The sequence below is a fragment of the Amblyraja radiata genome, chromosome 20, assembly GCF_010909765.2.
Source record: "Amblyraja radiata isolate CabotCenter1 chromosome 20, sAmbRad1.1.pri, whole genome shotgun sequence".
NCBI lineage: Eukaryota > Metazoa > Chordata > Chondrichthyes > Rajiformes > Rajidae > Amblyraja > Amblyraja radiata.
Window position 1 is genome coordinate 21101286 of NC_045975.1, and position 14266 is coordinate 21115551.

A 14266-nucleotide genomic window follows, 5' to 3' on the forward strand; every position below is an offset into this window, starting at 1 on the left:
ATAGATTATGAAAGAAAACTGGCAGGGAACATAAAAACTGACTGCAAAAGTTTTTATAGATATGTGAAAAGAAAGAGCTTAGTTAAAACAAATGTAGGTCCCTTGCAGTCAGAAACAGGTGAGTTGATCATGGGGAACAAGGATATGGCGGACCAATTGAATAACTACTTTGGTTCCGTCTTCACTAAGGAAGACATAAATAATCTGCCGGAAATAGCAGGGGACCGCGGGTCAAAGGAGTTGGAGGAATTGAGTGAAATCCAGGTTAGCCGGGAAGTGGTGTTGGGTAAATTAAATGGATTAAAGGCCGATAAATCCCCAGGGCCAGATAGGCTGCATCCCAGAGTACTTAAGGAAGTAGCTCCAGAAATAGTGGATGCATTAGTAATAATCTTTCAAAACTCTTTAGATTCTGGAGTAGTTCCTGAGGATTGGCGGGTAGCAAACGTAACCCCACTTTTTAAGAAGGGAGGGAGAGAGAAAACGGGGAATTACAGACCAGTTAGTCTAACATCGGTAGTGGGGAAACTGCTAGAGTCAGTTATTAAAGATGGGATAGCAGCACATTTGGAAAGTGGTGAAATCATTGGACAAAGTCAGCATGGATTTACAAAAGGTAAATCATGTCTGACGAATCTTATAGAATTCTTCGAGGATGTAACTAGTAGCGTGGATAGGGGAGAACCAGTGGATGTGGTGTATCTGGACTTCCAGAAGGCTTTCGACAAGGTCCCACATAAGAGATTAGTTTACAAACTTAAAGCACACGGCATTGGGGGTTCAGTATTGATGTGGATAGAGAACTGGCTGGCAAACAGGAAGCAAAGAGTAGGAGTAAACGGGTCCTTTTCACAATGGCAGGCAGTGACTAGTGGGGTACCGCAAGGCTCAGTGCTGGGACCCCAGCTATTTACAATATATATTAATGATCTGGATGAGGGAATTGAAGGCAATATCTCCAAGTTTGCGGATGACACTAAGCAGGGGGGCAGTGTTAGCTGTGAGGAGGATGCTAGGAGACTGCAAGGTGACTTGGATAGGCTGGGTGAGTGGGCAAATGTTTGGCAGATGCAGTATAATGTGGATAAATGTGAGGTTATCCATTTTGGTGGCAAAAACAGGAAAGCAGACTATTATCTAAATGGTGGCCGACTAGGAAAAGGGGAGATGCAGCGAGACCTGGATGTCATGGTACACCAGTCATTGAAAGTGGGCATGCAGGTGCAGCAGGCAGTGAAGAAAGCGAATGGTATGTTAGCTTTCATAGCAAAAGGATTTGAGTATAGGAGCAGGGAGGTTCTACTGCAGTTGTACAGGGTCTTGGTGAGACCACACCTGGAGTATTGCGTACAGTTTTGGTCTCCAAATCTGAGGAAGGACATTATTGCCATAGAGGGAGTGCAGAGAAGGTTCACCAGACTGATTCCTGGGATGTCAGGACTGTCTTATGAAGAAAGACTGGATAGACTTGGTTTATACTCTCTAGAATTTAGGAGATTGAGAGGGGATCTTATAGAAACTTACAAAATTCTTAAGGGGTTGGACAGGCTAGATGCAGGAACATTGCTCCCGATGTTGGGGAAGTCCAGGACAAGGGGTCACAGCTTAAGGATAAGGGGGAAATCCTTTAAAACCGAGATGAGGAGAACTTTTTTCACACAGAGAGTGGTGAATCTCTGGAACTCCCTGCCACAGAGGGTAGTCGAGGCCAGTTCATTGGCTATATTTAAGAGGGAGTTAGATGTGGCCCTTGTGGCTAAGGGGATCAGAGGGTATGGAGAGAAGGCAGGTACGGGATACTGAGTTGGATGATCAGCCATGATCATATTGAATGGCGGTGCAGGCTCGAAGGGCCGAATGGCCTACTCCTGCACCTAATTTCTATGTTTCTATGTTTCTAAATCCACAGTCTTTTACCCAGAGTAGGGGATCAAGAATAAGGGGATATAGGTTTAAGGTGAGAGGAGAAAGATTTAATAGGAACCTGAGGAGTTCCTATTAATAGATAGGTTTAAAAGAAGAGAAACTGAAGGGGAACAATAATAATGTATATGCATTGATTTGTCAGTTCTGCAGCATAATGTGATCCATTCTATTTATTCTGTTGCCAGATTTCCATGCGGCAGGTGGCTCGGAAAAGGAGTAGATGATGGGAGTCTGGAAAGGATTCTTGTTGGCGAGCTTGCATCCGCCACTCTGGAAACCGATGAGCGTCACTGTCGCACTCCCCCGATGCAGCAATCCCCAAGTATGATAAGGAGATTTGTCAATATAACTCCTGCCAATAGACCAAGTAAGTGAAGCAGACGTATCTAAAAAGGCGATATCAGAAGTAAAGCACTGTGAAAGGAAAGGTATTTTTTAATCTCAATTTCAATTCAATGGATATGCAGCAACAACAACGGAATCAAGGGATATGGTGAGAAAGCAGGAACAAGGTACTGATTTTGGATAATCTGCCATGATCATATTGAATGATGGTGCTGGCTCAAAGGGCTGAATGGCCTACTCCGGCATCTATTTTCTATGTTTCCATGTAGCATTCTTCTCTTGAAAGGACTATTTAAAAATATTTTTAATTGTTTGCTTGTTGTGGATTCTACAGAATATCCAACAATGGTTCAGTCTCGAGTCATCGGGTTCATCTCCGGTGAATAATTGATTTCAAGATCTTAGTATAAATTTAGGGAAATGATTGGTTGAACACGTTTGTCAGTATTAATTTACCAGTGGCTCGAGAGAGAAAACAAAAGCAAAGTCAACCAAAAATAGTTACTAAAGATTCCACTTCCTTCATCAGTTATACTGCTATTGGTTTGTGTGCTATCCAGTCAAATCATTCTATACACAAGTACAATCAAGCCATGCGCAAGTACAAAGGTTCGTGTAAAGAGAAAAATACCAGTGTGGAATATATCGCTACAGCATTCGAGCATTATAGTTACAGATACTCTGTACATAAAAGAAAAGCCAGGTTCCCCAATGAGGTAGGTTGGAAGATCTGGACTACAAAGATCATGGGAAAATGGCTCAGTACTTTTTAGTTTTCGAGATACAGCGTGGAAACAGACCCTTCGACCCACCAAGACTGCGCCTCCCAGTGATCACGTACACTAGTTCTATCCTACACACTAGGGACAATTTACAGAAGTCAATTAACCTGCAAACCTGCATGTCTTTGGAGTGCTGATTGGTGACAACATCTCCTGCTCACTGACCATCCAAATGGGTGCCTAGCCCTTTACCCTACTCTCCTAAAACCCATGACTATGTGGATAGGCATTGCTCCAATGGCATCTGTAAATTCACTGATTATGCCATGGTGGTTGGCTGAATCATAGTAGCTGGCCGAATATAATACCTGGGCGAGTGGCGATGTAGAAACAACCACCCCTCAACATCAAGACCAAGGATAGACACAAAATGCTGGAGTAACTCAGGGGCCAGGCAGCATCGCTGGAGAGAAGGAATGGGTGACGTTTCTGGTCGAGATCCGTCTTCCGACTGAAGGACCAATGAACTTGACTTTGGGACGTCGGGAGATTACGTGCTAATTTTCATTGGTGGGTCGGTGATGGAGAGAGTTAGCAGCTTCATATTCCTGGGAGTTGCTGGGGTAACCTGTCCCCAGCTTAATACAAAGATGTAATCTCAAAGAAGGCGTCCCAGCGCCTCTACTTCCTTTGAAATATAAAGAGATTCAGTATGTCGCCAAATACTCTTATTAAAAAAAAAAAAAAAAAAACTACAGATGTCCTATAGAAATTATCCTGACTGGCTTCAGCTTGGCATTTCCAATGCACAGGAAAGCAAGAGGGTACAGAGAGTGATAGACTCTGTTATCACGGGCACAGGTCTCCCCATCATCAAAAGCATCCACATGAGGTGCTACTTCAAGAAGGTTGCATACATAATTAGGGATCATTATGGATCATAATTAGGGATTAGGGAACTCCAATCATACATTGACAACGGACCACATACCTTAGACCTTTTTCATTGTGTTTTGCACTAATGAATTTTGTCCTGACCTCTTTTAGAAATGTTATGTACAATTTATGTATAATCTATGTAGAATTTTTTTGGCGTATTTGTCTGCATTTTTGTGCAAGATTTTGCCAGCAACATTTTCATAGTACTTGTACCTCACTGTAGAAACGTAGAAAATAGGTGCAGGAGGAGGCCACTCTGCCCTTCGAGCCAGCACCGCCATTCATTGTGATCATGGCTGATCGTCCCCAATCAATAACCCGTGCCTGCCTTCTCCCCATATCCCTTGATTCCACTAACCCCTAGAGCTCTATCTAACTCTCTCTTAAATCCATCCAGTGACTTGGGCTCCACTGCCCTCTGTGGCAGGGAATTCCACAAATTCACAACTCTCTGGGTGAAATTTTTTTTTTCTCACCTCAGTCTTAAATGGCTTCCCTTTTATTCTAAGACTGCGGCCCCTGGTTCAGGACGCCCAACATTGGGAACATTTATCCTGCATCTAGCTTGTCCAGTCCTTTTATAATTTTATATGTTTCTATAAGATCCTCCCCCCCATCCTTGTACTTGTGCATATGATAATAAACTCAACTTGACGTGCATTTGAAGGGGTGTAATCTTTCACTGAGTCCTTTACTCTTGGCATCACAGAGAGACACAGCACAGAAACAGCCCACCAAATCTGCACTGACCAGCAACCACCCATTTACACTAATCCTGCGTTAATCCCATTCTTCTATTCCCCACTTTCTCAATTCCCACAAGATTTCACCACTCGCCTCCATACAAGGGGCAATTTATGAAAGTATTTACCCGTATGTCTTTGAAGTATGAGAGGAAACCTATACCGTTGAATAGGTTTTTATACCTATGCCATTGAACCAATACAGCACAGGGTGTCAACACAGATGGTGTCCAAGGACAGGATTGAACCCGAGTCTCTTGCATTGTGCGGCAATGCCTCTACTAGCTGCACCATACTAATTATTGATTTTTTACTCATCTTTTTAGTAGATTTCCTTAACTGTCTGTATTCTGTAAACAACCATATTTGAAAATTCAACAAAGAATAAACTGAACTTGTTCTGAAGAGATTCCTTTATTCTTGTAGAGCTAAACACTGGCCAAATACAAGAATCTGTAGGTGAAGCCATCAATGGGATTGTCAAACACTTTCACAAGCCTGAGAAGGAGGTGAGGAATTTGTATTTAAATATTCATCAGAAAAAGAATATTTCCAAAATAAGGGAAGTTTCATATTGCCCAAATGCATAAGAATTTATTTTATTGACATTTTTTAAAAAGGATTTTTGTTGCAGTTACATTACAAAATAAATAATAGAAGTGATTTAAAAAAAAAGAAATAGGATATTTGTTCAATTGCTATCGCATTGCTATTGGTGAATTTGAATTATAGGAAGTTTATTTCTTATTGACCTGAATTTCCCTTGAAGTTGGGTCTTAATATTACATAATCCAACTATGGTATATTATTGAGTACCATCATACCCCTGAGTTGGATTTCACATAGTTGAGTTTTAAATGCATTGATTCCAATTATTCTTATAATTTAATTGACATGTTTAGCTCTTATTTTGATATCTCCAATAATATGTCACTTCCAATCTGTTGTTAATTTTAATGGAGGTTTTCTAAGCTATGGTGTACTTAAAAATCAATATGTTTGACTTTGTTTTGTGATTGTAATGTAGAGGGGCAGCCTGACATTACTACTCTGTGGGGAAAATGGACTTGTGACAGCTTTAGAGCAGGTGTTCCACCATGGATTCAAGTCACCGCGACTCTTCAAAAGTGTTTTTATTTGGGATTTTTTGGGTATGTATGCTGTAAAAATAATTGAATAGTACCATTCAAATAAATTATGAATAATTTGCTGTGGAATAAATTCGCTGAGATTTTTCAGAAAAGCCCATTGTGAATTGGATTCTACTTGGAATGAAATTAAGTGCTTAAAAATACAATGATGTTTATTTTTTGTTTAATGAGTTGGATGCAGTCTGTGTAAGAAGGAACTGTAGATGCTGGTTTAACCAAAGATGGCCACAAAAAGCTGGAGTAACACGTTGGGACAGGCAGCATCTCTGCAGAGAAGGATGTAGTCTGTAATTACTTTCCAAAATGGCTGGCTTGTGAGTCAGGGTGGGCAAAATACAGCATTGTTTCAAAGTATTGTAAGAAATAGACTTGGAAAGTTGAGTTGGAAAAATGGTTCTAAATAATATGAAACATTATGTGGGACAAAGGAAGAGTCTGTATTTGGTTACACATGTCAACTGGCCAAAGTTATAATGCTTAAATTTTTTTTTTATTGCTTGCAGAAAAAGCATTTGTCTACTTTGAGAGTTTGGAACATACAGAACAAACCCAGGAAGAGAACTGGCAAACTCGGGCTAAGAAATTTTGCACCTTCATTGCTGCCATTAATAGTGCCCCTCGGAACATTGGCAAGGATGGAAAGTTCCAACTACTTGTGTGTCTGGGGGCAAGGTAAGAAACTTATTTTTCTTTTGTTTTCTAGGCAAAACCAAATGAATTCTGCAGTGTTGATTAGAATTCTTACTTTATACCTTCTAAAACTAGTCACATTATATTTTTTGACCAAAGGACAAAGATATCAGACGTAGTGACCAAAGACATAAGATTTCTGGTTGACACGGTGGCACAGCTGGTAAAGCTACTGCCTCACAGGGCCAGAGATCTGGGTTCGATCTTGCGGCCGCTTCTGTGTGGAGTTTGCATGTTCTCCCTGTGACAGCGGGGGATTCCTCCAGATGCTCCGATTTCCGCACAACATAGAACAGTACAGTGCAAGAACAGGCCCTTCCGTCCACAATGTTTGTGCCGAACATGATCCAGGTTAAACTGATCTCACATGATCCATATTCCTCTACTCCCTGCACTTCCATGTGCCTATCTAATATCCTCTTAAACGCCACTATTGTATCTGTCTCCATCACTACTTCTGGCAATGCGTTTCAGGCCCCCACTACTCTGTGTATTTAAAAAAATTGCCCCACACATCTCCATTAAACTTCTCACCTTATAGCTATGCCCTCTAGTGTTGGACATTTCCACCCTAGGTAAAAAGGTTCTTATTATCTAACTTATCTATGTCAGATCCCACAGACATGTGGGTTTGTAGGTTAATTGGCCCCTGTAAATTGTCCCTATTGTGTAAGGAGTGGATTAGAAAGTGAGATAACATAGAACTAATGTGAACAGCGTGGACCCGATGGGCCGAAGGGCCATTTTCCATGCTCTATCTTTCAATCATCAATTTTAACTGATTTCACAAGTTTTATTGTGTTGACAATGGAAACATGTAAATGAAGCAAATGGGGGACTGAGGGTGGATCCTTTGGGCGTCTGAGCAGTATCGTGAAACAGGAAAGGAGTCTCTTGTGGACTCCTGGATGCCCTATTATTATCAGCAAAGCACAAAGTGCTGGAGGAACTCAGCGGGCAGATAGCATGTGTGGAGGGAATCTGAAAAAGGGTTCCGACATGAAATGTCGTCTGTCCATTGCTTCCATTGATACTATCTGACCTACTGAGTTCCTCCAGCACTTTGTGTCTTGCTCAAGATTCCAGTATCTGCAGTTTCTTGTGTCTCTGTTTTATTATTGCATCAGGTGTTTTGAAGAAGTGTGAGTGTGAATGAACTGTGTTTGCTATAATCATTCCATAATTCCCTGGCTGCCGCAACACTAGTAGATAGAGTGCTAAACAAGACATTTGGTATGCTTGCCTTCATTGGTTGGGGCATTGAGAATAAGAGTCAGGAAGTCATGATTCTGCTTTATAGGACTTTGGTTAGGTCGCATTTGGAGTATTGCGTGCCGTTCTGGCCACCCCATTACAAGAAGGTATTAGAAAAAGTGCAGAGAAGGTTTACTAAAACCATGCCTCAATAGGGGTTGTTAGTTACAGAGAGATGTTAGACAGACTTGGGTTGTTTTCTCTGTAATGCTGATAGTTGGGGGTAGACCTGATGGAAGTATATAAAATTATGAGAGACATAGATAGGGTAGACAGTCAGAACCTTTTTCCCAGGATGGAAATATCAAATACGAGAAGGCATAGCTTTTAGGTGAGAAGCTCAAAGTTTAAAGGAGATGTGCGGGCCAAATTATTTACACAGTGGCATGTGAGTGCCTGGAACGCATTATCGGAGGTGGTAGTTGAGGCAAACGCTATAGAGACATTTGGACAGACATATTTATATGGAGGGTGTGGAAGGATGTGCAGGCAGAATGGAGGTAGTCTTTGCATTCTGTTTGGCACATACATTGTGGCCAAAGGGCATGTGCAGGAATCATTGATGTCCTAAATGCAAAATAGCAGAATTAAAGGCATTGAGAAGTACTTTAATTAAATGGTCTTATGAAAGAGTAAAAATAAACAGAAGAAACTTTAGATTTCATTGTCAAAGGTCCATTCGTCCATTTCAAGCTCACGTTCAAGTGAGTTTATTGTCACGTGTCCCTGACAGGACAATGAAATTCTTGCTTTGCTTCAGCACACAGAACATAGTAGGCATTTACTACAAAACTTTCTTGTACAGGTAGAGCAAGGAATGTTATCCATTTGAAAATAAAAATTCCGTCAATCATTTCAATTCTCTTTAAATATCGAAGGAGGAAATCAAAATGTTTTATTAATTTAAATTGTCATGACATTATAATAATCTATTTGTCTCTTGACTCTTCACCTGCATCTTTCAATTGGTTATTTTATTAATAACTCAGGACTTTTTACTTCTGAATCATATTTCTCATAATTGAATGAATGGATTGATCTACCACTGTGCCTCTTATTTTAATCTGACAGGGATCACCTCTTGCACAACTGGATTGCGCTGCTTGCTGATTGCCCCATCATTGCTCAGATGTATGAAGATACAGCTCTGATTAAAGACCACACTCTAGTTAACTCTCTCATCAGAGTGCTGCAAACCTTACAGGAATTTAATATCACACTGGAGACGTCGCTGGTCAAAGGTATCGACATGTAACTCCATTCACCAGCATCCAACGGAAGACCATACAAAAAAATGACGCATACGTAACATACAATTTTCCAACTGCAAAGGGAACCTGCTTAGTAGAAATCAACAACTTGTTTTGAAGTTGCAGGAGCTATTTGCCATATAATATATGCCCAGAGCTGTTTTGAACCGATACCCAAGTTTGGGAAGGCTATTGTAAGGTTTGAGAAAATATGCATCTGTGCATATTTTTAATATTGTTGTCAATTGTAGGTAATCGTTCTTGGTTGTACAGTGTTGTGCAGCCTATCCAAGAATGATGCTTGTTTCAAACTTTTTTTTCTAAAAGAAGAAAAGTATTAAGTTTGATTTATTTTGCTGCAGATTGCCAAGACTTGCACTGTTAAGCTGCAGTTGAAATAGTGTCTGAAATTTTAAATGTGTATAAAGCCTGTGCACTGAATTATGCACAGCATTTACTTTGTAGCTGCTAAAAAGTGTGTGTGTTTGTATGTATGAGTGTGTGTATGTGTATATAACATGCACTGTGTGTGTCTGTATATATGTAATATAATGTTTGTATGTGTGTCTGTGATATACATAAACAGTATTCTTGTAAATTAAATTAGCAAATTGGTAACATTTTTTCAAATGCCGGTGAGCAAGGATTGAAAATAACATGCTGATATTGTGCTGAGAAAACACAGTATTCATAACATTTTTGAATTAAAAGAAAGATACTCTTCCTCAGTTTTCTGTTTACCTTCTGTTACATAGAGTTGAGAATTGATAGCTCATAATTAATGTTAGTCCTTGGCATTCAACTTCTGATGAAGTCACTTTATGAGTTTGTGCAGTGCAACATTAAAGTCCAAAAAGCTGTATGTTCACAATTTGTTTTAGTGTGCACATGTATGGCTTATGTTTTTTTAACGCATTTTCTGGTTGGCTGCTGCTATCTATTGTAATACCATCTATGATCCTGGGAACATGAGAAGAATTTCTACCAACAGGGTTATCACACTTCAATTTACTGTTTACTCTCTTTACATTCTGTGCATGTGTCAGATATTAACATTCCTGGGCATGAAAAATATGTTTTTTTGAGTATCTGGGTTTTCTTTTATATACATCTATGGGATTACCCCCTATTTATCACATAAATATACTTTAACAAAAGCGTTCTGGGTTTCTTACTCTGATATAATGAGGTAAAATGATTTTCCATCCAGCTGTGATTTTTAGACTGTGACGTTTTAGACTTTATCAAATTATATTGTTGCAAGTTATTTTTCTGTAAAGTGGGCTCTAATATTCCTGTGAAGTTTTATTACAGTAATAAAGATTTAGCACAATATTATTTTTACTAGCAATAATATCAGTATTTGCTGTGCTTGTTGTGCCAGTGAACTTGATAATAGCCATATTTAATATCCAGATTGTTGTTCACATACCTTGAAATGTCTGCAAAATCAATTAAAAATCAACAAACTACTAATTTACATTTGAGGCAAAATGACCAACAAACCATGTGTAATAAATAGCATAACTTTAACAAGAGGGTGGTAAATCTATACTATTCATTGCCACAGACGACTGTGGAGGCCAAGACTTTTGGTAATTTTAAAGCAGAGATTGAAAGGTTCTTGCTTCGTAAGGGTATCAAAGGTTACGGGGTAAAGGCGAGAGAATGAGGTTGAGTGAAAAAGATAAATCAGCCATGATTGAATGGCAGAGTAGACTCGATGCGCCGAATGGCCTAATTCTGCTCCTTATGAACTTCTAACGGGAACTAGTTTGTTTCTGTTACCCGAAACACATGAAACAGTAGTGAAAGGCTTGGATATAGTGGATGTGGGGAAGATGTTTCCACGAGTGGGAAAGTCTACGACCGGAGGTCATAGCCTCAGAATTAAAGGGAGCTCTTTTAGAAAGGAGGTGAGGAGGAATTTCTTTTGTCGGAGGGTAGTTAATCTGTGGAACTCATTGCCACAGAGGGCTGTGGAGGCCAAGTCAGTGGATATTTTTAAGGCAGAAATATATAGATTGTTGATTAGTACGGATGTCAGAGTTTATGGGGAGAAGGCAGGAGAATGCGGTTAGGAGGGAGAGATAGATTGGATGGCGGAGCAGACTTGATGGGCTGAATGGCCTAATTCTGCTCCCATCATTTATGATCTTTAGATGATCCTGCGAAACAATATTAATAGATTGGACATAGCTATTATTGATCATTTAACAAGTTGTGTTTTAATTTGCCACTGTTTCGACTGTAATTTTATTTGTGTGACAATGATATAGCAAGAGAAAGGCTTATGCCTTGGAAGATCCACCACATATTTTCTTAACCAAATAAACTGAATGATTGCAAAATAATATGATGACTGAGAAGGAAGTGTATATTAAAATCTGTAAAATCAATATCAAATCGGATTCAAAACGAGAAATAATGAACAATAAAGTATAAAAATAGAATATGCAAGGAAAAATGTAAAATTTCACATTTTTAATTCTCCATTAATTAAAACCTGAAGGAATTAAGTGGCACTTGTAATAACAATGTTTAATATAAGAATTTAATAATTATTAACACACATATTGTTAAAGTATGTGCATTACGACAACTTACCATGTTGAATTGTTGGTATCCAAGAATTCCATCTTGGTATCACCAAGTAGATGAACAAAGAGGCAGAGATATACCATTTTCATAATGCAGTTGACTGAACATCACAAATTAGAGAATAATTTTTCAACATTTGAACTTAATTGTACTGCTTCTCTTGCTCAGAATTTGCAGCATTGTTTGTACATCAGTAAACAAATGTGCCAGTACAGCTGCTTTTATTTTCTGGAATAATATTTCAATTGGGCCATTAGAAATTTGACATTGCCAGGTAGAAACCAGAATTGCAATTCAGGGTGTCAGTCCAATAGTTTAGTAACTTCACCAAAGAATAACACCACCAAGTGGACATAATGGCTTCTTTGTCTGTACAACTTGGTGCTTTTTTTAATAACATAATGTAACAATTGTATCACAAGTGTACAATAGAAGTGAGGAGAGATGACAAACCAGGAACTATAAAGTACAAGGTAACAACTAATGAATCAAAAAGTGAGCCTGTGAGAGGCTTCTTTATCAAGGCAGAAGTCAGAACATGAAACATCAGAAGGAGTATCTGAGGCAAATAGCATGATACATGTGGGGGCAAACTAAATGAACACACAATGAAAAGTAATCTATGATAGCAGATTTAGGTGAAAAAACTCAGTACGTTAAAGGCAAATGGTGTATGATTAAATTTAAATTGTTTTATTGTTCAAATTGTATAGATGTATGGAATTATTTTTCAGAATTTTTAATTATCAGCAATGGTACATTTAATATTCTTAGTTTTAAGTTATAAGCTACAGGCAGAGGTTGGGCAAGTCAGAACTATTTCTTGGAGCACAGAAGGCTGAGGGGAGATCTTAACGAGGTGTATAAAATCATAAGGAGAAAGGGTTGAATGCACAGTTCTTTTTACCAGGGTTGAAGAACTAGATGGGTGAAGATTAAGGTGAGATGGAAAATATTTTATAGGAACCTAAGGGGCAACTTTTTCATGCAGGGGGTGAGGAGTACTGTATATGGAATGGGCTGCCAGTTGTTGAGGCAGGTACAATAAAAACATTTAAAAGACATTTGAATAGGTGCAGGGATATGAACAGTTTAGAGGGATGTGGGCAAATTGGACTAACTTAGATGATAAATGTTGGTAGGCATGGGCAAATTGGGCCAAAGAGCCTGTTTTCATACTCAATGACTTCATGTAGATAATGTGGGCATCATTCTGTTCCTAATTTCAATAGAGACCATTTTCCCTTTTTAACAGTGGTGTTATTTTCCAAACATTTCTTCTCTCTCCCCCGTTTTTCTCATTCTGTCACACACATACGCACCACACGACTACACACCAGCATGTCCAATTTATAAATCCTCAATGAATATTTGGACTTGCTGACTAGAAACTGAGTCACACGTTTTGTATCCAATGCAATGAAAAGGCGATGGTAAATTGTAAAGGAAAAGTGGTATTTGCCGCCAAGTTACACAAATTTCAGTTTTCCGATCTTCAATGCTCCTGATAATGTACTGAGGACATGCAAGGAACTGCAGATAGTGGTTTACAAAAAAACTTACAAAGTGCTGGAGTAACTATTTGAAGTTTACGGTAAGAGATGCAACTGGCTTCCTTACCATTCTTTCTTTCAAAATGCTACTTATAATTTAATTTCATTAGTTATGTAGCTTAGAGCTTAGATTTTTTTTAAATCTTAAAACCTTAATCGAAATACATGTTCTGGTATTGTGAATCTCAATGGTGATAATGGAGTTTCTCCAAAACTGCTCTTTCTCTAAAACACTCTTTAGGCGAGTCGAAAGGACACAGGAATAAATTTGGCTTGCCTTGCTAGAATGAGAGCATTTAATATCTTTTGGTACACTCATGTTAGAGCTTGAAGTGTTTGTTCAATCACTTACTTAAAGGTTCTCGCTTTAAGTGCCCTCAGTACTAACTTCACCTTCTTAAAATAATGTCGGTGCATTCACTTCAATGACGTGTTTACAAATATTCTGTAGTGACAAAATCGAAATTATAGCTCCAATTTTTCGGACTTTTAGTTGGTACAGTTCTGATATTTTTAGCCATGCATATGTTGGCTAGATTGTCATAACTTTTTTGTGATTAATACTCATGAACATTTTATAACAAGTTGTACAGAAGATAGAATAAAAAAATAATTATTCTCAACTACTTGGTCTCCCAAGTAGCTAAATATTAATTATATATATTTCAAATATATTTTGATAGAGAGCAAAATAAAAATGTTGCATCTGTTTTATTTCTGTAGGGGATTTGCTGTAGTGATGTACAGGTAACTATGACCAGTCATGTTTTAACAAAAAATCCTCCTCATCCTCTAGGGGAGGCTGCTGAAGAGAATTACATTTAATAGAAACTATAATTAATTATTCAGATTTTGGTGAGGACATATGTTCAGTATAACTAACTTGTAACGGTGTACAGAGTATTTAAATTGTATTAATGATATGTCGATAGTGAGAAAGTCTGTATTTATAAGTGTACGTATATTTTTACATTACAACTTTGCTCCTGTGAGCAGATAATGACTAATAATTGAATGAGATTTGGGTTTATAGAAGGCAGTTTGTATTTAATGGCTTAATAACTTTGTTATCTATTCTGTAAACAAAACTAG

At 38.5% G+C, this 14266-nt stretch overlaps 1 protein-coding gene across 7 annotated transcripts in view; it reads left to right on the forward strand.

Moving 5' to 3' along the window:
- The window catches only part of dennd5a (DENN domain containing 5A), a 90565-nt gene extending 80210 nt beyond the window's left edge, over window positions 1–10355 (forward strand). For all 7 annotated transcript variants that reach the window (XM_033038969.1, XM_033038971.1, XM_033038970.1 and 4 more), the window contains 5 exons: window positions 2112–2293; window positions 5102–5184; window positions 5703–5826; window positions 6330–6498; window positions 8842–10355. In XM_033038969.1, the coding sequence (XP_032894860.1) occupies window positions 2112–2293; window positions 5102–5184; window positions 5703–5826; window positions 6330–6498; window positions 8842–9025 (742 nt within the window). In that variant the 3' untranslated portion in view covers window positions 9026–10355. The remainder of the gene's footprint in view (window positions 1–2111; window positions 2294–5101; window positions 5185–5702; window positions 5827–6329; window positions 6499–8841) is intronic.
- The last annotated feature ends 3911 nt before the right edge of the window (window positions 10356–14266 follow it).